This window comes from Pelobates fuscus, chromosome 12 (genome assembly GCF_036172605.1).
Source record: "Pelobates fuscus isolate aPelFus1 chromosome 12, aPelFus1.pri, whole genome shotgun sequence".
Lineage (NCBI taxonomy): Eukaryota > Metazoa > Chordata > Amphibia > Anura > Pelobatidae > Pelobates > Pelobates fuscus.
The window spans coordinates 26,900,977-26,923,412 of NC_086328.1; the positions used below are offsets into that span (position 1 = coordinate 26,900,977).

Sequence of the window (22,436 nt, forward strand, 5' to 3'; positions counted from 1 at the left end):
GTTTATTAGACTCAGATCCTGATTCTCTTTTCTTTTTACGTCAATCTGTAAATACTCAAAGCAGCCGGCTGATATAAAAATCACTAGTATAACACTCGTCCAGGCTAATAAGGGGAAGGACATGGTCTCCCTCATGTATTAGTCAGAAGATGTGTGCTGGACATGATTGTCATGAATAATACCTGGTATTGCTGTATTTTTCTTTTTCCAACTTTTTTCATTGATATCCCAACTTGCATTGTTGGCAACGTTTACATAGGAAGGTGGGGTATAACTCCTAAGGTGGAGCCTTAATGCAGGGGTAATCAAGTTTTGCTTTGGGCTCATGGCTCAGGTATTTCTGTTAGCTATCAATGCACTTGAGTGTAGTAATAATAAAGTGGTTCAAAGTTCTATGTGTGTAATCACCACGTAAACTAAGTGTTCCTGTTGATGCTACTGGTCTCTGGAGCTATTGGTCTGTCTTTAGAACTCCCCCACGTGGATGAGAACAGGGCCTCAGCAATTTACATCATCCTACCCCACTGGGTTACAATAACTGCACCCATTGACACTTAGTATGAACATTCAACATTGGGTAATGTTAGTTGTTTTTATTCCAGTGTGTATGCGTGTATGGGTCAATGTGTGTGTATCTCGCTATGTGTATCTGTGTGTAGCAGTGAGCATCTATGTATTTGGCAGGGTATGTATCTTTGCGTCTGGCAATGTATATGCATTGCCCTGCAATGGCAATGTGTGCATTTGTTTGTATAGCAGTGTGTGTATCTGTGTGTAGCAGTATGTATCTGTATACAATGGCATCTCAGCCCTAAAGTATGCAGTCATTCCACATAAATACAACCTTGCAAGGATACGCAGATGGTAGATCCACAACTATCAAAGCATTGTGGAAGTCATACAACAGTTGAAGCAATATTTTTTGTAGACCTCTGCTCTGTAAGGATACCCAAAACACTTTTTTTAGCACAGGGGGCAAATATAAGATCTACCACTGATTTTGCAAGCTACCTACTTATGGTGGGTAATGTACACACATTGTCTGCATGCAATCGTGCTAGCAGCTCAGAACCCTCATGCTGTCAAAGGAGGTTGGTTAGCAGTGGGCCCATCAAAGTAAGAATATACAGCGAGGCAGATATGTTTAATTGTTTCCATTTATATGGTTCTCAAAAGCTTGCACTGTGCCTTTAAATGCATATATCATCCCTAAACATCTTAGAAGATTGCAGATGCAAACACCGATATGAAAACGTTTTTCAAATGTCTATAAATAGATGCCCATATTCTTTACGTTGGGATCATAATAAAACCAGAAATGCCATGGCAAATCAATGAAAGCATAATATAGCCTTATCATAACATCTATGAAACATTGTTTCCATGATCAATAATGGTAATAAAATCCTTCTCACTTGTATGAAATTATTGATATCCTTATACCCAAGACAAGAGTTAAGATGAAGATTCCTTTACAACATTTTGCCTAGAAATATATTGATCTGAATTTTTTTAATGTGATTTGATATGGTCATTCATTCAGCTTTTTGTCTTATTTAGGTACCTTTGTAACTAAGGTAACGGCAACCGATGCAGATGACCCTGTCTATGGAAACAGCGCTAAATTGGTTTACAGCATTTTGGAAGGCCAGCCCTATTTCTCTATAGAACCACACACAGGTATGGAAATGATTAAAATGTTTACACAATAACAAAATTCAATGATTGCGTGATTGTTGGGGCTTATTCACGAAATTTGGTATTATGCATGTGCAGAACAAGGACAGATAATGAAGATTTTAGATGATTGGAACCCAGCTGAAAAAAAAAATACATATGATGAAGAATTTTGCCAAATTTCTTTAAGCCCCCCTCCCCCCCCCCCCCCCCCAAAAAAAAATGAAATGTCATGCCACTTCTTTAAAGTTAAAGTTAATAGACTTCATTGTCTTGAATTCACTTGTAATTTAGATGGTAAGTTCTTAAGGGCAGCAGACCACATAATGTTCATAAACATAATATACTACCTGGTATATCTGGGGAGATCAACCATGTTCTTCCATGTTCTTCTGGCCATATGGAGGGAGGATTTTAAAAAAAGCAAAGCAGTTTACTCACTACTTTTCTGAAGCATTTGCGAATCCACCTATTGAATCCTCTGAGTGCTAAGAATTTTCCATTTTGTGCCTCTTCTGCCTTTTCACGTCACATTTATGTTCTAGTTTTATTTTAAGATCAAAGTTGTAGCACTCACTGTATATTTAAAAGAGGTGTATCTATATCCCCTTTTTCCATCTGATTTTCATAGACAATCTTTGTGTTGTTCTAAATGAAGGCTAATAAACCAGGAGCAGCATAAGTGAGTACTGAGAATGCAGGGGCATGATGTATAGACCAAAACTGTGTCGTTAAATTGTTTTGGTGTGTATACTATCCCTTTAACCAGAGCAGGACACAAGTAAAACAAAAAGCCCAACGTTTCAGCAAGCAAAAAGGTGTCTTTCTCAAGTAAAATTATGGTGATTTCCTTGAGAAAGGCATCTTTGTGCATGCCAAAACATTGGGATTTTTTGTGGTCTTGTGTCCTGCTCTGGTTAAAGGGATACTATATGCATCAAAACAACTTAAAGGAACACTATAGGGTCAGGATAACAACCAAGTATTCCTGACCCTATAGTGTTAAACCCACCATGTAGGTGGCTTGCCCCCTTTCCCCCCCTTATTAAAACTTGTCAATAGCCAATCCAATGCTTTCTCATGGGAAAAGTATTGGATTGGCTAAAATCGGCAAGGGGGCGCGACCAAGACCGTTTTGGCCAATCAGCACCTCCTCATTCAATGCATCTCTATGAGGAAAATTCTGTGTCCCCATGAAGAGCGTTGAGACGCTGAATGGCAGTGCTGCCTCCTGTGCAGCACTGCCCTAGGAAGCATCTCCAGTAGCCATCGATGAGTGGCCACGTGGAGGTGTCCCTATGGGTAAAGTAAACACTTTCTTTGAAAAGGCAGTGTTTGCATGAAAATGCCTGAAGGCAATGATTATACTCACCAGAACAACTACATTAAGCTGTAGTTGTTCTGGTGACTATAGTGTCCCTTATGAACCTAATGAACCGGTTTGGTGTATATATCCTGCCCCTGCAGACTCTCTGCTCAATTTTCTGCCAGAGATCTCCCTCACTTGGACAGACCTGTGGCTGGGGAGGGAGGGAGAAGAGCGGGCGGAGCTCTATCTTGCAGCTCCGACGGGTTCCTCTCGCGAGATCCGGAGCGTTGCCATGGCAAAGACCGGATCTCGCGAGAGTGAACTCTAGCCCGCAGGCTAGAATTCACTCACCACTGGACCACCAGGGTTGGTGTGCGAGTGCCGGCCCCCTCCCACTCTCTCCCAGGTACCAGCGTGCCGGTCCCCCCCACCAGGCTAAAGGTAAGAATGGAGGGGCGGATATACTGCCTGTTTAGTTTTTTTGTTTATTTACCCCCCCCCACACACAATCCCTTCTAACATTCACACACATCACTCTCACACACATACCACACAGTACTCTCACACCCATCACAAACAGCACTCTCACACACATCACTCTCACACCCATCATACATTGCACCCTCACAGACAGCACTCTCACACCCATCACACATAGCACTCTCACACCCATCACACACAGCACTCTCACACACATCACTCTCACACCCATCACACATAGCACTCTCACACCCATAACACACAGCACTCTCACACCCAGCACTCTCACACCCATCACACACAGCACTCTCACACACATCACACACAGCACTCTCACATTGCACACACAGCATTCTCACACATAGCACTCTCACACATAGCACCCATCACACACAGCACTCTTACACACATCACACACAGCACTCTCACACATAGCACACACAGCACTCTCACACATAGCACTCTCACACACATCACTCTCACACCCATCACACACAGCACTCTCACACACATCACACATAGCACTCTCACACATATCACTCTCACACACATCACACACAGCACTCTCACACCCATCACACACCGCACCCTCACACCCATCACACACAGCACTCACACCCATCACACACAGCACCCTTACACACACCACCCTTACACACAGCACCCTCACACACATAATAAACAGTACCCTCACACACAGCACCCACACACACATCACACACAGCCCCCACACATCACACACAGCACCCCTCAAGCACAGCATCCATCACAATACTGCACCCTTCACATACACACTTCATCCCTCACAGACACCCACTGCACCCCTCAAACATACACACTACAGCACCCCTCACACACACACTGCACTCCTAAACACATTACGTTCCAGACACACACTAGATCCCTTACCGAACTCTGGATCGTATACACACACTAGATCCCTTTATACACTCTGAATCTGTTATATACACACACTCACTAGATCTCCTACACATTCTGGGTCCTTCAAACACACACTAGACTCCTGTATACACACACACTGCACCACCTACACACACACACACTACATTCCTAAAATACACACTCTGGATCCCTTGTAAACACACTAGATTCATTGTAAACAAACACATACTACACCCCTAAACACACACTCTCTACAATCCCTACAAACACTACATCACCTATACACACAAACACACACACACTATAGCCTGTATGCACACACTTACTACATCCCCTATACACACATTCTCTACAGCCCCTAGCCACATATGCATTACATTACACCAAAAACACAACACGACTAAAACCGATACACACAATACCACACCACAATCAGCTCGCTTTACACACACGCAATCCCACAAGCAGGCTCCAAACACATGCACAATACTCTTTCCTGGCCCTTTTGTCTCCTGGTATCCATTTATAGAGACACCAGAGACAAATTTTAAGGAAACACAGTGCAAGCATGTTATTAAATTTGCTTGCACTGTGCAGAACAAATACAGGGCTTTTTATCTCACGCTAGAGCTCTTTAGACTGACTGATTGATTACTTAATTTCCTACCTGTATCACTCCAATACCAAATGTTGCATGGCAGCACTTTTCCTGCATTGGCCATAAATATCTGTAGGTGATACATATCCAGGAAAAAAACGGCAACCTTACTTGCAGCACTACTTATAATGTCAAACATAAGGCTATATGTTGTTGTATAAATTGCAACTTTGGGGTTAAAAAGCTTAAAGGGACACTATAGCCATCCCTGTCTAAAGGAAGTACCCCCCTTTTAAGTGTGTTCACTCTCCTCCCCACTTGCAAGCAAACCTATATTCTATTCCAGGGGTAGCCAACCACCGGGCCACATCTCCCATGATGCTTTGATGGCATTAAGGATGTAATAGCATTATGGTAGATGTAGCCCAAAACATCTGGAGTACCAAAGGTTTTATTCTATAGCTATGTAAACTTGTAACAGCTCCACCTACTGTCCACTCTGACAAACACAGATAGGGTATTTCAAAAGTGCATTCCACTGGTAAGTATCTTGCTTGTAGTGATGCACAACGACTGAAAATAGGAGGCTCTATACTATTTATGTGAGTGTCTGGGATTCATTTATGTAGAGTACTGTTGTAGCCCTCTGGGAATGATGGTTAGAAAAAAGCTTTCATCATGTGCTGATCTTTTAGAGACTTTCTCTGGCATCAAACAGAGCAGAACATTCCTTTAACGTGAACCGTGAACTAAACAGTTTAGGAATTAAAACTGAAGAATTACCAAACTATCTCTGAATGAATAATTTTAGTATATAAATCATACATGCCAATATTTCTAAAGCTGCAGAATGTTAAAGGGTACTCCAAACCTTTGGAGGGGAGGACCTTATTCTTAGTGTCCAATAGGGCATTTTACACAGAAAAGGTCACCGCCTCCAAAGGTTTGCATTAAAACCTGCGAAAAATCCAGAGCCAGGTGAACCTCCCGTCCCTGACTTCCACACCCCCTCCTGATGTCACAGGGGCTTTCTGCAGTCCAATCCCAGGCTTCTGATACAGATTAGATATTTTACCCACTCATAGCGCATGAACACATTCTGAGCCGTCGTGATGGGGAAGGGAGGAAGAAGGTTATGGAGACTTGGATGGGGGATTTTAATAAAAAAAACTAATAAAAAAAAACCAATCCCATACAGTTAATGGAAGGAGGCGGGGGGAACACCTACAGGGTGGGAGAGGAAAACTATCTTCCCTTTGCTGTGCGCACTAATGAAAGATGCAATATGTGCACAGTAATGACATACAGCAGTCCAACTAGTCACCGATACACAATTCAAAATAATTCAGTATGTGCGGTGTTACAATCTAAAACACTGCACATTATGACTCATACCACCTAAATCACTTCAAATCACTGGAGTGGTCATGGTGACTGGAGCAGCCCTTTATCTTCATCTGAATTCTGTGTCACCCAGTCAGGAAAATATTTTGTACAGAACACAAACATGTTTTTTGTCATAATTATCCATAGTGGTGTTAAAATCCAGGCACACCCTGTGTGCTTTGTCATGTGTCCTTTGTCATGTGGAAATAGAGTAATTCTAGAAATAGTCCTTTTTGGGTCCTCTCAGATGTTCCCCACAATGCATGCACGCACGCACGCACATGTTCACACATACACACACAAACAAAAGTCTGCCATAAGTCTGGATTTCGTTTTTATATACACCTAAAGGCCAATGTTGTATCCTTTAAAAACACATTTTATTGCAGCATTATACTGCCTATTTGCTCTCTGTATATCAGTTTTTTAAATGGAGTCTAAGCAGACTAAGTTAGCAGTAATGCTTATTGCATTTTACCGACAGTTGCTCCATCAAGCTCCCTTCAATTCCTCTGGGCTTAGTCACCTCTTCAATTAAGGTAGAAGACTATAATACAGTGTTTGAAATGTGTACAGAAATGCTTCAAGTCAGTATGAAAATTAATAACTGTGAAGGGGAAAAATGTAGAGGATGGGGTGAGGGGGGGGGGGGGGGAGAATTGAGTTACCTTTCATTCCTGGCCTTTTCATGCATTGATGAATGCTTTTTCGAATGAGACAAAACATCTGTATTCAATGTGATTAAAGAAAAAAACCGAGAAAGGAAATCTTTCCTTTCGATTTGGATTTTTTTGCAAGTGCAAAAAAATATGTTTTTTTTTTTATTTATTATTTTTTTCTCTCTTGAAGTAAAGCTTCCAATCTCTATGAACAAAAAAAAAAAAAAAAAAAAGATACCATTACTCCGGAATAAGATATGTTATCTTCTGGTATAACTTGTTCTAGTCTCTGAGATGCATTATACTTAGATGACATTTGAACTATGATGAGTTATATCTTTAGTACGATTTGAAAAAGATTTACGATTATGATAGGTTTGGTGTAGACTTGCTAGAGGGCTCTCTTTACTTAATATTTAGGTGAAAAAGATTTAACTGTAGTAATGAATAGTGTTTGCTGGCATTTCAGAGGCAGTTACAAGAAGAGAAATGCTTTTATTTCAATGTTCTGTTCTATTGAGCTGATTCAAGTATTCTCAATTTGCTTTACTTTGAGAGGTTTATAAAATATGTTATTAATATTCCAAGAGAAATATACTTTTTCATGGTTGTGTATAGATATATAATAATATTGTGTACCTATCTCTATGAGAATATTTGTTTACTTAGATGGACATCTCAATGGTAATCATTATTCTATTAATGCCCAGTCTTGCAGTATTTTTTATTTTATTTTTTAAAACACTGATTTGTCTACGCCATGCTGCCTCCCCATGTCACGGGTTCATAGAGATATTCACTAAACGGGGACCAAAGAATTGCAAATCTGATAATTGATCTAGGATAACTGAATTTGAGAATTTTCCAAATTGAGCTTTTTTGACCTAAAATTTGTCAAATCATTTCTTGACAATTCCTAGTCAGTAAAGTTACCCAATTACTCAGATTAATTGGGTGGAGCTTTGAATTCTACCTTCTTCACTGAATTCTATAACTCTCAACATATAGCTTCAGGAAGTTCAGATGGGTGGGCAGAGTCTTGAAGGGGCATCAACAGTGACGCGTTTTGTGTCACTAACTAAGTCCGTAACAGGCAAGCCCATCCAGAAAAGCGCCAGTCTTCTCCCCTGACAGTCTGCCTAGCCGGTACCCAACCTTCAGGACCATGCAGAGAACACTAATAAAGAGCTCACTGCATAGTCCTGGAGCATGCTTCATGATGTGAGCAAATAATTAGATGAGCTGTGGTGCTGAACACCAGAGAATTAAAGCAGGATAGTGTGCCAGGACACTGAAAGTAATTCAGTGATTTGAAGTGGTTATGGTACTTGGCATCTGTGTGTGCAGAATTTTGCTATGAAATGTTGTACATGCAGAGGTAACTCCTCTGCTACTGGAGGTGTAACTCTAAAAATGTCATAGTGGTGTCAATTCTGTGCAACTTTCATTACACAGAATGTCAGTCGTTCTGAGAGTTGTCAGCTGATGCTTTCAACCCCACGGTTGACCAAGGCTTCCAGCTTCTGCAACTCTGTAAGAATGTCAACACCAGACAGCATTAGAGACTTCTGTGAACCCAAGGAAGGGGCAAACCATTGCTAAACAATATGCCCCACTACCATGGAACTGGGCCAGGGTACTATAGTGGTGATGATTGGACTAACCCTTTATATTTTTCCAGCTTAAAAAATATAATTATTTTCGCAAGGAACATTACCCATTACCTACTTTATATATAGTTTAGTATCTAATTCCAAGCATTTTTTGATTCATAGAGCATAAATTGCACCTCTAGCTAAAGTTTATAAGGATTATCATCCTGTCCAGAATGTGTCCATTTATTATATATTTAAAAACTTTTAAATCTCAGCAGTCTCTTTCCACCTATTGACTCTCAGTGGTAGACAATATTTCTGCATGCAGTTACCTCCACTGTCTCTGCTTATAAAAGTATCGGTTACTGGGGGCTTATACGGACGGAACTCCTTTCATTTATACACTTAGTAGAAGTCTAACTCACTCCAGACCAGTGCTTTTATGTAAAGCAGGACTCGGTGAGATTGATTTCATTTTTATACTTGCAATGCACCATGGGATTATTACGTGATCTATTTGTTAAAGCTGCCAAAGCACCAACATTAAGGCTGAACTTGTGGTTCTTCAATAACTGGGATCTACCGTTCGGCCACCCTTGTTTTCAAGCATAGTAAAACAATACATGTTTGCATGATTTATATTTTTTCTCCTTTATTTTAATGTAAACATCCTATCAGTAAGGTAGTCCAGTTCTGATATTCTTTTATTTAGCTTGCTGAGGTTATATCTCTCTTGATTAATTATATCCTGTATTATAAAGAATATATTATAAAGGATATATTGAATATTTTGTATATATAAGGAGAATGAGAAATCTATTCTCTTTTATAGGTATCCTATAGAAATACAAAGTAGTATTCCTAGTTCTATAGCTCCCTCGCAGAGCATCCTCCTCCTTCCCCCACACTGTAAGTGTTAATTAACCCTTACTGTACTTACCCGAGTCCAGCGTTAATTTCCCTCGGCGCTGGGTCAGTGCCCCACCTCCTGCGATGTCACACCACGGGGAGCACTAATGCGCATGGGCGGTGAGTGCCGCAAGAGCATAGGCCCTCCCCATAGAAAAGCATTGCTACAAGGTTTTCGCCAAACTCAAAAGTTTTCACGGATTAAATCTTAATCAGAAAATGCAGCAAAAATATTAACTTTGTGACTAGAACAGAGTTGGAGATTTTTTCTAGACTGGGTATTTTTGCCTCAGATTTAGAATTTTGACTAAAAATTGTGAGTTAAGTAAAAATAGTGTTGGTGTTAGAATTCTGTTCTCCCTGCTCAATTTTGCTATTCTTGCACTGAATATTAATGGACAAAGAGATATAGGGGTAAGTAAAGTAGTAGGAAAAGTATTGTGTTATGACATGTGTTACAAAGATGTCAGAGAGAAAAGTCAGCAACAGAATGTTCCACTCAAAAGTCACCAATGCTGGTTCCACTCATTTTCATGGTAATTGTCCTACTTTCATGACATCAGAACTGGAAGGAAGGTGACTGCCCCGGTCACTCCTCCCAGCATACACAGAGCCTGCATGGGAGGAAGGAGAGGAGGGAGTCAGAGTGGGAACTCTGACTCCCATCAGGCTGAGCCACTGGACCCCAGGGAAAGTCACCCTCCGGCACCTAAATTGTAGGAAACTGTTTGTATGTATGTGTGTGTGTGTTTGTATGTATGTGTGTATGTCTGTGTGTCTGTCTGTCTGTCCGTGTGTGTGTGTGTACCTGTATGTATGTATGTGTGTTTGTATGTATGTGTGTCTGTATGTCTGTGTGTGTGTATGTCTGTGTGTGTGTGTGTATATGTCTGTGTGTGTGTGTGTGTGTGTGTGTCTGCATGTGTGTCTGTGTATGTGTGTGTTTGTATGTATGTGTGTCTGTCTGTGTTTCTGTGTGCGTGTGTGTTGCATGTGTCTGTATGAATGTGTTTTTGTATGCATGTGTGTGTCTGCATGTATGTGTGCCTGCCTGTATGTGTGTGTCTGTGTGCATGATTCTGCATGTGTATCTGTTTGTCTGCATGTTTGTCTGTAACCCTCGTCACACTCCTGTCATGTTCTTACCACTACCCTCTTAAGCACCACTCACCACAAACTGAGAACCTAAATTCTTACACATCATGACCTGCTTTGTTGCTGTAATTTATCTGCTGAGTGCTGGTGGAAACCCCCACCCCACAAAAGAAAAAAACCCTACAATTGCAATACTACCAAACTAAGATTATGTCCAAATTCCTATTACTCATGTTACTTGCCCTTGCAAATAATGTAGAGTCTAATGGTGGGCCCCCCAACAGATTCCATTCCCAGATACAAAAGGGCCTCTCCTTTGTGCACTGTCATATACGCAGCTTACTAACAAAAATCAATGCACTGCAAGCATGGTGTTCACATTACAAGCCCAAAATCATTGTGCTCTCTGAATCGCGGCTCACCGCAAAAAATCCTGACTCTGCCGTTGCAATACATGGGTATTCATGCCATAGAAATGACAGAGCAAAAAGAGGAGGCGGCATTGTAATTTATCTTGACAATTCCATCAAGTTCACCCCCTTACAAAACTTTAGCTCTCCTGCCACCTTTTATTTCTATTCTAGCACAATTGAGATCCCATGCAGTAAATCAATCATTGTTGCAGGAATCTACTGCCCACCTAAAAAAATAATTGTTAAAGACATTTGCTACATCTAAGGGAAGTTGCAGGGTTTGGTTGTCTGCTTTGACAGTGGAGGATTGGGAGTGGATTGGGGGGGGGGGAGTTTGTAAGTTATCTATGACTTTTCAAAAGTTTCTAGGGTTTAAAATGTTTTGTTCAGATTTTCACAGAAATATTGGGCCTTCGTTTTGTGCATATATTTCGCCATTGTCTATATGCACAGTGATCGTTCATAGAGTCAGTACTCTTGAACTTTGACCACAATGAATCCCGAAACTGGGGACAACATTTGAATGAGGTCAGCTCTGATCCAATTCATATGTGCACCTTTTACTCTCACCTTACACAGCAGGGCATGCAAATTCCAAACTTGTAGGAGTTCGGACTGAAAGAATTCAACTGCACAGCACTTTATTTAGTCTACCTCAATATAAAAGAAAGCCGGCCCTATCCTCCTTTTCCTACAGAGCACTGCAATTATGGAACGACCTCCCGCACACTTTCAAATCTTCCCCAGGCCTAAAATTATTTAAGACATCCCTCTCTACATATCTCAAAACAGAATGCACTTGTTGTGGTTGATTATATATTTCCTACCTGTTCTATGTTAAATTTTGTATATATTGTGTATTAATATTTTTTTTTTTTTTTTTTTTTTTTATTTCTTTATTTTTGGAGTACTTAAACCGGTAACACGTGCATATGAGGTACCCCAAAGGCAATCCTCTTGCAATACAATAACATTTTATACAATAGGGTATATAACAAGACATACACAGTACATTTTTTGTTTTTTGTTTAAATAGAGTACGTGGAGGTGCTATGTTTTCGACAAGTTCATTCAGGCTCCTTATCACATAAGGTCATGGGAGGTTGATTACCTCCGTTGATTCTAGCTTACATCTATCTTGATGCATAAGTCTACCTAATGGTCTCTCTTGTCTATGTTTTATTGTACGGATTCTAGGTAGGGCGAGAGCAGGATGAGTCATCATGTGCTGTATGCATATCTGATACGTTAAAGGTGGTCACGGGGGTTATTTTGGTGTGTTGATATGCACAGGTATACACATACATCCGCACTTAAATTTAAACGGAATAGGGTAATTATCTCCGTAGCTTCGTACATTTTGTTTGACAGAGGGTATGCAGATCATTTAAAGCACTCATCACACATGCTCTATTAGCATAGGCAATTCTAAAGAGTGGCCTGTGAGAAGGCCAGTGTAGTGGGGGGGAGGAAGAGGGGGAGGAGTGGGATAGGGGGTGGGTATAGGGTGGGTATAGGGTACATCCGGCTCAGGGCGAGCCGCCCGGGCGGGCCTCGTCTGTCGAGTCGTCGAGTATATAGGTCTGGTCAGACACTGTAGTGTCAACGGTTGGTGTAATCTTCCCATGGTTCCCAGATTTTGATGAAAAGTGGGTAGGTATCCCTAACTTGGGCAGTCAGTCTATCCATGAGGTGGGCCTCCTTGACATTTCGGATAACATCAGTCATTTGAGGCAAGTCCATTTGTAGCCAGTGTTGAGCCATGGCTCTTCTGGCGGCCAGCGTAATTTTATTGAGCAGTTTCTGTTCTTTACTGGGTAAATTGTCAATGGGTCGGGCTATTAAGAAAGCCCAAGGATCTGGTCTGATTGGTTTGTTTATTACCGTCGTCAGCAGTTGGGCTATGTCTTCCCAGTAGGTCGTTACTTTGGGGCAGGTCCACCACATGTGTATGTATGTTCCTTTCTCCCCGCAGCCTCTCCAGCATGTGTCAGTGGTTGTTTTACCCATGCGGAATAGTTTAACTGGTGTGGTATACCACCTCATGAGTGTCTTGTAGCACTGTTCTTGGTGAATTACACAGATGGATGTTTTTGTCGATGCCTCCCATATATCCTGCCATTCGCCACCCTCCAGTGTTTGCTGTAGATCGTTTTCCCATTGCGTGACATATGTGGGAGTGTATGTTTTGTCTGATGGGGCGCTAAGCTGGGTGTAGAGGCGGGTGATGAGGCCGGTACGTGGTCCTTCTGCTGCGCAAAGGGCTTCATAAAAGGTGGGTTTAGTGTGTGCTGCTGCCCTAACTTGCGCGCTTCCTGCAAAGTCCCGAAGCTGCATGTAGCGAAAATAATCTTTGGTAGTCAGCGGGGCCAGTGTCTTGAGGTCCTCAAATGATCTGATTGAGCCATTTTGATACAATTGGTGGTATCTCTGGATGCCCGTGTTTTCTATGTTTTTGAAATCTCTGGCTGTTAAGCCCGGTGGGAACGCTTTGTTGCGTAGGTACGGTGTGAGCGGCGAGGTGGGGTGAGTGAGGGCATATTTGTGGGCAGCATAATCCCAGATCCTGATGGAGTTCAGGATTGCTGGGCATGTTGTGGATATTGGCGCTCTATCATGTCTTGGAACCCATATCCAGTACTGAGGTAGGTCCGAACCCATGATTAGTGTTTCTAAGTCAACCCATCTGTGAATGTCGGGTGGTGAGTGCCATTCTATTATTTGCGCCAGTTGTGCTGACAGGTAGTAGGCATGAAGGTTGGGGAGGCCCAGGCCCCCTCTGCTTTTGGGTGTGTACAGTGTTTGTCTCGCTATCCTGTGCCTCTTCCCGGCCCAGACGAAGTCGTCTATTGCCGTTTGTAGTGGCTTGAGATCGCTTTTAGTGACCTTCGTCGGAAGTGCCTGGAAGAGGAACAGGAGGCGGGGTAGTAAGTTCATTTTTACGCTGTGTAGCCTTCCTATCCACGAGATGGGTTTATTGTTCCACTGGGCTAGGTCTTTGATTAGCGTGGCCATTAGGCGTTGGTGATTGGTTGCGTATATGTCGTCGGTGTTGGGCGGGAGTGCGACCCCTAGGTATTTGATAGGTCGTTGTGTGATATTCAGTCCATGGGTTTGGGCCAGCTCCGTGGCGTCCGAATCGGGGATTCCAATGGGCATGCCTACTGACTTATCTACATTTATTTTGTATCCCGAGACGCGTTTGTATTCATCTAGCAGCGTTAGTAGGTGTGGTACAGATTCTTTGGGTTCAGTAAGGGTCAGTAATATGTCGTCGGCATACGCTGTCACTTTAAACTCTTCCGTCGCCACTCGGATGCCTTGTATTCTTGGGTGTTCCCTGATAAGTGTCAATAAGGGCTCTAAGGCCAGGATAAATAGCAGGGGGGATAATGGGCATCCCTGACGTGTGCCGTTTTTAAGTGTAAAGGGGCGTGGTGCCGTTCCCTGCACTAGTGTCTGTGCTCTGGGGTTTACATATAAGGCGTGCACTGCTGTAAGGAATGTGTCTGGTAATTGCATGTGTCGGAGTAGCGTGAATAGATACGGCCATAGGATCCTGTCAAACGCCTTCTCTGCATCCAGAGAGAGGAGCAGAGAAGGCGTTTGCTTACTTCTTGCCCTCCATATGAGGTCCACTGCCCTTCGTGTATTTTCATACAGCTGCCTAGTGGGTACGAAGCCCACTTGGTCCGCATGTATGTACCTGGTGAGCAGTGGGTTAAGTCGATTGGCCAGCAGTTTAGCGTAGGTTTTGACGTCGAAGTTGATAAGTGATATGGGCCGATAGTTGGAGATGTAGGTGTGGTCTCTATCTGGTTTAGGAATAAGGGTAATGTCTGCTGTCATGAGGTCCTGGTGTGGTGTTTCTCCTTCTGTCCATTTTTTGTACATTTTGGTTAGGTATGGGGTGAGTTGTTCTTTAAAGGTTTTGTAATATGTGCCGTCAAAGCCGTCCGGCCCCGGGGCCTTAGCGCCCTTAAGTTCAGTGACGGCCATGACGACTTCCTCCATTTCTATGGGGGCTCCCAGCGGTCCCGTTAGGTTGGCGGGGAGCCTCTTGAGTTGGGCTTTAGTTAGAAACGTCCTAACCTCCCCCATGTAGTCTTCATTGGTCTCGGTTAGTGTAGGTGCATGGTTGTATAGATCAGTGTAGAAGTGTGTGAATTCTATGTTGATGTCCTCCGGGTTGGTGAGAATTGTTCCCTGCTTGTTTCTGACTGCCATAGTTGTAGTCTTGAGAGTTTTAGGTCTTAAGGCTCTTGCTAAGAGGGTGTCCATTTTATTGGAGTTCTCATAGAAGAGCCTTTTTGTGTGGCGTATGTCATTGCTGACTTCGTCCACCATTAGCTCCCTAATCATGCGTCTTATGTCTTGTAAGTCTTTCGTCGTGGATGGAGTGGCCGTCTGTTTGTTTCGCATTTCGGCTTTTCGAAGTTGTTTTAGGAGGTCTGTTAGTCTCTCATATTTTTTCCTTTTATAGTGTGTGGCTAGCTTTATGAGGTGGCCCCTGATTACCGGCTTGTGGGCCGCCCACAGTGTCGTAGGTGATATGTCTGGGGTATCATTAGTGAGGAAGTAGTTTGTTATCTCCTGTCTAGTGCTTTCCAGAATTTGTGGGTTTTTAAGGAGAGAGGCGTTCATACGCCATTTCAAGGGTGCATGTGTCCCCTGCGTTCTTAAGGTTATTTCTATGTCGGCGTGATCCGACCAGGAGATTAGGTTTATTGCAGAAGTTTTAATCCACTGCATACCTAGGCAGTTCGTAAGGAAAAGATCTATGCGGGAGTAGGTGGCGTGTGGGGCGGAGTAGAAGGTATAATCATGCTCCCCTGGGTGTTGGATGCGCCATGGGTCCAGTAGCCCTGTATTAAGGATGAATTTATTTAGGAGCTTGTCCTGGGCCCCTCTGTGTTGTGAGCGCGGGAGCCGTTGGCCTCCTCCCCGGTCTGTCGCCGGGCAGGGCGTGGCATTAAGGTCTCCCCCTAATATTATTATACCCCTCGGTAGGGTAGTGATCAGGGACTCAAGGTTAGCCCAGAACTCAGGTATGGGGGTGTTTGGCGCATAGACATTGATCAGATGATATGTGTTGGATTGCAGTGTGCCCGACAGGGCCACGTACCGGCCCTCAGCGTCGGTTTGTACGCCTGTTACCTGTAGGGGACATTTCTTATGTATGAGTATTTCTACTCCGTTTTTTTTACATTGGGCGCGTGATGCGTATGCTCTTGTGTATATGTGGTTCGTCAGTGTTAGTTGCGAGGAGCGTGGTATGTGCGTCTCTTGTACAAAGGTGATGTCGGCCTTCTGGCGACGTACCTCTCTCAGGAGTAGCCGTCGTTTTGTGGGCACATTCAGGCCATTCGCATTTAGGGAGGTGATTTTCAGGTCCATGTTTAGTCTTGTGTTAGTGCGTGTTCGCTTACCCAGTCTGTGAGGGGTAGTCAGTCTGTTCCGGGTCCGATGCCCGGGCCCGTGCAGCCCGCCCCGATCCGCACGCCCCTGCAGGTCCGCTCTCGTTCTCAATCGGGTGCGTTTATGGGTGGGTGGGGGGTAGGGGAGGGTGGAGGGTGGGGGGGGAGGGGGTAAGGGATATCACTAGGTGTATCACCTAAAGAAAGGTAGAAGTGCACGTTAAAATACGCAAGCTATACAATAGCGTGAGTGCGCTAAGTTCACTAAGTGCGCAAACTTTTACAAACAGATTATAAACAATAAACAATACAATTAGAATATCCGGGTCTTATCAGTTGCCAGGAGCTATAGGGGGTGGGTGTCCACCGCGTTGAGGGTATCTCCTCTAACGGGGGGGAAGCTCAGCCGATATGCACCCTGGCGAGGCTCTTATACAGAATAAAATTAACCTGTGTCTCCTGGGAGTGCAGGGGAGGGCGACCCATGGTGTATCATGGTCTTTTGGTTGCCCGTTTGTTTTGACCTTTTTTTTTTTTTTTTGTAATTTTATCAATTAAATCTATTAAGCGTTGGTTTTCTGTGTGTCTTTTATATTGCTTCGCGGGCAAGGGGCGGCTTAATTGTGTGGTGGGTGGATTGGGGCTAATATCCATGTCCTTCGTGGTTTGTCCCTATCGGGTTGAGGGCATATCGGGTTAATGGCCTCCTATCACATTGTTACACAGGACGGGGGTGTTTATGCTCACTGGGGTTGAGTAATTAAGTTCTAACCCTGTCCCATGCTTAAAATACATGCCTATGTGGGTCGCGTCCCGTCCGGGAACGTATGCGGGACCCCATCTGTAGCGCTGATCTATTTTCTTGATCCCTGTGTCTTAGGGTGCCTTATGCCAGCGGCTCTCTGTGGGGAGTTCGTCACGTTTGAGCGGGAATCCCAGGTCCCATGACCCGAAAGTTCTGCTGTTTTCGTGACACGTTATGAACATCATGGATCAATTTGGTTGAGAATTTTCGGTCTCCTGCCCCCTTCCCACACAACCAAAACCGCAGTTAAACACATGACATATTACAATCAAATAAGCAGTACCTTGGTCAAAAGATTTATACAGTTCCCCCTCCCCCCATCCCCAGGATTATTTAACAATATTACACCAGTATAAACATTTAGTAACACAATGTTATGGGGTTCCCATGTAGGCCTAATGGCTTTTAGATGCGCCGTTAAAAAACTATCCAGCGCCTAAGCCGGCCTCAAACCAACATTATATGTATACTTTATGGTATACATTACGGTATGTCCTTGGTTTCAGCGTGGTCGATGATGTTGTTCTTCCCAGCTGTCCGGCAGGGGTGTCAGTTCTGGGATGCCGTTCGCTGGAAGTTGGAGGTCATCCGGCACCGATATGCCTAAGTCCGTTAGGAAAGCTCGGGCATCCGTTGTGGGTAGTAAGATCGCCGGCGTGGGGCCTTGAAAAATCAGTATCTTGAAGGGGTATCCCCAAGCGAATCTGATCCCTTTCTGTCTCAGTAATTCCGTGACCGGCTTCCATGCTCGTCTACGTAGGAGGGTGGCCGGGGCAATGTCCTGGTATAGTTGAATTTCTCTTCCCTCGAATTTGAACGGCTGTGCTCTGCTGCTTTTCAAGATGGCGTCCTTGGTCTTGAAGTAGTGCCATTTTATAATGACATCCCTTGGCGGGCTTGTGTCTGGGCCTCTCGCTCTGAGAGCCCTGTGCGCTCTGTCGATTTGCCACATGTGGTCAGGCATATTTGGTAAGTGGAGCTGGAAGAGTTGGACCAGCACATTTTCTATATCGTCTTCTTTCACTTTTTCAGGCAGACCTCGGACGCGTAGGTTGTTGCGTCGTGATCTGTTGGAAATGTCTTCCATTTCGACCTCCAGGTCGGTGATTTTTTGTTGGAGTACATTAGTGAGTGAAGTGGTAGTATTGTACTGTGCTGTGACTAGTCGTGCCACTCTGTGTTCTGTTTCTGTCGTGCGGGCGCCAATTGCGGCAATTTCGGCCTTGACTTCCTCTGCAGTTCGTGCAATTTCTGCCGCCAGGTATCCCTTCACTTCTGCGAGTGATTGAAGGATGGCACTGGATGATGCCTCTGGGGTTTTGCCCGCCGCTGTGGAGGCGACACGAGGGCTGGTTTCTCCGGTTCTATTGCCGGTGCTCGTGTCCTCCATGATGCCACGTGAAGACGCTCGCGGGGTTGTGAGCATGTCGGCCACTGAAATGGCTTCTTTGGGGCCTTTTTTTTGATGTTTGCGGGTTGACATCCGTAGGTAAGTGTTTAGGAGGTCGTTAGGGTTCGGTTCTGGTGCTTTTGAAGTGGGTTGGTGCCGTTGGCAGTGCTTATTTGGAGCCTCGGGTGCGGAGCTCTGACTCTAAGCGTCCATCTCTGTCGGCAGTCAGGCCACGCCCCCTTTTTTGTATTTTTTTGTACCCTATTGTATCAATGCAATGTTGTGTGGACCCAGGACATACTTGAAAATGAGAGAAATCTCAATGTATCTTTCTGGTAAAATATTAAATAAATAAAATAAAATATGTGGGGGGGAGGGGTAATGTACAGGAGGCGGAGGGTAGACGTATGCGTTTCCAGTGATCATTGTTTTTACCTCCAATCTATGCTAACATTGACAAACCATGAGCTGTTTTTTTTTCAGGTTAAATATTTTAAAATCTAAATTAAATATATTAAAATCTATTCTGGATTTTTTTTTTTACTCAATTTCTCCTATTAGAGCAAATTAGATAATATGACATTTTACAATATTTACCCAGCCATGAATATTAATCCGGACTTTACCGGATGGCTACAGAGATAGTAAATTATGTTCTAAGTATAAAGAAACCTATAATTTTCACACTTCATCTTTTTAGTTTAATATAAAAAAAAAACATGGAATATATAATAACATGATGCACAAAGCATAAAAGGTAGTTGGAAACTGATAACATCTATTTAAAAAAAAAATGTATCCAAGAGTGGGTTTTGTGCTATAAAATGTTCAAATTCTTAATTCTGCTGAAAGATAATGATGCATTTTAAATCCAGATTTATTTAGTCACTGCTTTGATTTTCTCTCTTTGTCCGTACTATGTTAATTTTAATAAATGAAGGTTAAAATAAATGAAAGAAAATAATTTTCTTCAGAAGATTTCTCAAGAGAACTTGGTTGATACAAATTTGACATTCTATAGATGTTTTGATTGATTAACAGTGTGCTTTCAAAGGCACCGCAAATATATGTTTATTGTTAAATAGTTGTTAATGTAAATGGCCTTTGGCTTAATCAAATTCAACACGACGTTCATTACAATGCTTTTAGTGGCAGAACGTAATGTGCTTGTTAGCATTCCATTACCCAGAAATCTAAGCGGTCGTGATGGGAACACTTATTTTTGTGAACATACTAAAAAATAAATATCTTTAAAATCTGTTATTTTTCAATTCTGTGGAACTTCGCGATTTCTTTTTTCAGTACAGCATTAAGCAACTGTTAGATACATTTCATTTAGAAATTGAACACCATTTTGAAAAAAATGTGTGTAACAGACTATTTCCTAAATCTTTACTTATTGATATACATTTTTCTTGGTGTTGACAAGTTACCTGACTAAACGTAAGTTTCCCCACTGTGTAACATCTCTACGCAATTTCCAATATAGCTAATTTTTGCCAGTAGTACACAGTCATGTCTCTCATGCCCTCAATGACCGACAAATGGCATAGTTCAAAATAAGTCCCAGTGGCAGATCTTATTTTCTTCGACTTACTTTGTTACTATGCTCTAACTTCCTCACACTTCCTCCCTTCTTAAAATGTCCCTGTTTTGCATTATCATGGAACACATTCATAATTTATGAATTTATATGTTTGCTATTAATAACTGCTATATTTTAGATGGATTGAAGAATGGATTGATGAGATAGACAGATAGACAAACAGACAGACAGACAGACACATAGACACACACACACTTTCTTTTTCTTTCATACAAAGTAATATCACCCATTCATATGAAATACTTAATCATAACAAGTTTAATTAACATTATTTTGTTTCCTATGTTTACCCAAGTTTATTTCTTGATGATCTTCCCAACGCAACTAATCATAATTATTTAAACCTACCAATTACAATTTTCAGCACACTGTTGACAATTATTTGATTGGCAATAATTTGTATAGTTTAGCAATTTTTTCCCAGCAATTATCTGTAAACTTTGCATGTAAATTATAACTTGAATTCAACTATATATAACTGTATGTATATATATATATATATATATATATATATATATATATATATATATATATATATATATATATATATATATATATATATATATATATATATTTATTTATATATATATTTATATATATATATATATTGATAATGATATAATTATGTCAGTGGTTTTAGTGTTGTGGCTGATCAGTGTATAGATATAGATGTGTGCTTAGGTATTTGTATCTATGTATATATACAGTATATACTTAATACATTGGCAAACACAAATACACACACCAGTCAAGCCATAAGACTTGCTTTTCCCACAGATATCTCACTTTAACAGTGATGTCACTACGGCAAGGAAATCTTGGTAGGCGTATGCAAATGAGCTCATCAAAGAACCACATTTTTGCCTTATAATTCCACTTTATACGTTGAATCCTTGGAGTATGTGTCTGCTGTATACAACAGCTTTGAAACACAACTCAGGAAGAGGAGCAACGCCTGTGTGACAGGTGTGAATTATCATTGGATAGAGGAAGAGTGGGGCTGGAGGAAGTTTTGTTAAAAAATAGAGATTTTGAGTTCTCTTCCCTAATCACCACAATATTCTGAGTCAAGTGAGTTGTGAAGTCTGGAGTGGTCAGGTTATACCCAGACCTGAGATATAACCTAATTAACACTTTAGTGCTCCTCAAATAAATGGGTGACATTTCAGTCCCACACAGCTTTTATCAAACAGTTTGATAAAGACCATTTTGGGTCGTAACATCACCCATTTATTTAAGACCTTTAACCCCTTAAGGACCAAACTTCTGGAATAAAATGGAATCATGACGTGTCACACATGTCATGTGTCCTTAAGGGGTTAAAGGGACAATAGATTCACCAGAACAACTTTAGCTTAATAAAAACAGTGTTTGTGCACCATAGACCATGCTTCTGAAGTCTCACTTCTCCATTTACTGCCATTTATGAGTTAAATCACTTTTGTTTCTGTTTATGCAGCCCTAGCCACACCTCCCCTGAATATGACTGACATAGCCTACATGAAAAAAAAGGTTTAATTTTTCAATTAGATGAAACTTACAATCTTCGGCTCCGTAAATTGAACTTTAATTACACACAGGAGGCTCATGCAGGGTCTGTCATGCTAGTAACAGAGCAGGAGATAAGACATTCTAAATTAAACAGAATTTGTAATAAAGGAAGTGTAAACATTAGATCTCTTTACAGGAAGTGTTTACGAAGGCTGTGTAATGTCACGTGCAGGGAGGTATGCCCAGGGCTGCATAACCAGAGTGATTTAACTCCTAAATGGCAGAGAATTGAGCAATAAGACTGCAGTGGCATGATCTATACATCCAAATTGCTTTATTAAATTAAAGTTGTTTTGGTGACTATAGTGCCCCTTTAATATAAGATTACATTTGAATCACTAATCTCCTTTGAGAGGTGTTTTTTTTGTTGTTAAAGGGATGCTATAAGCACTTTTTTGTCTCTTTCTATTCACCATTACTTTCCATCTGTTTTTTTTTTAAAGAGCACAAAAACTGCCATTTGCCTTCAGTATTTCTTACTGATAGAAATTTTGCACAACAAGATCGTATCATTATATATAGCGATTTGACAGCACCGCTGACTATAATTTGGACATATATGATGTGTTTATACTAGTCAGTCACATACAGCATTTGGAGAACGAGAGAGAACAGAAGGAATGAGAAGATAACCTTAAAGCAT

The 22,436-nt window shown here is 42.0% G+C and overlaps 1 protein-coding gene across 1 annotated transcript in view; it reads left to right on the top strand.

Moving 5' to 3' along the window:
* CDH8 (cadherin 8) overlaps positions 1 to 22,436 on the top strand; it is a 314,476-nt gene that overhangs the window by 175,841 nt on the left and 116,199 nt on the right. The window contains exon 4 of the mRNA XM_063438477.1: positions 1,561 to 1,680. Coding sequence (XP_063294547.1) covers positions 1,561 to 1,680 — 120 coding nt within the window. The remainder of the gene's footprint in view (positions 1 to 1,560; positions 1,681 to 22,436) is intronic.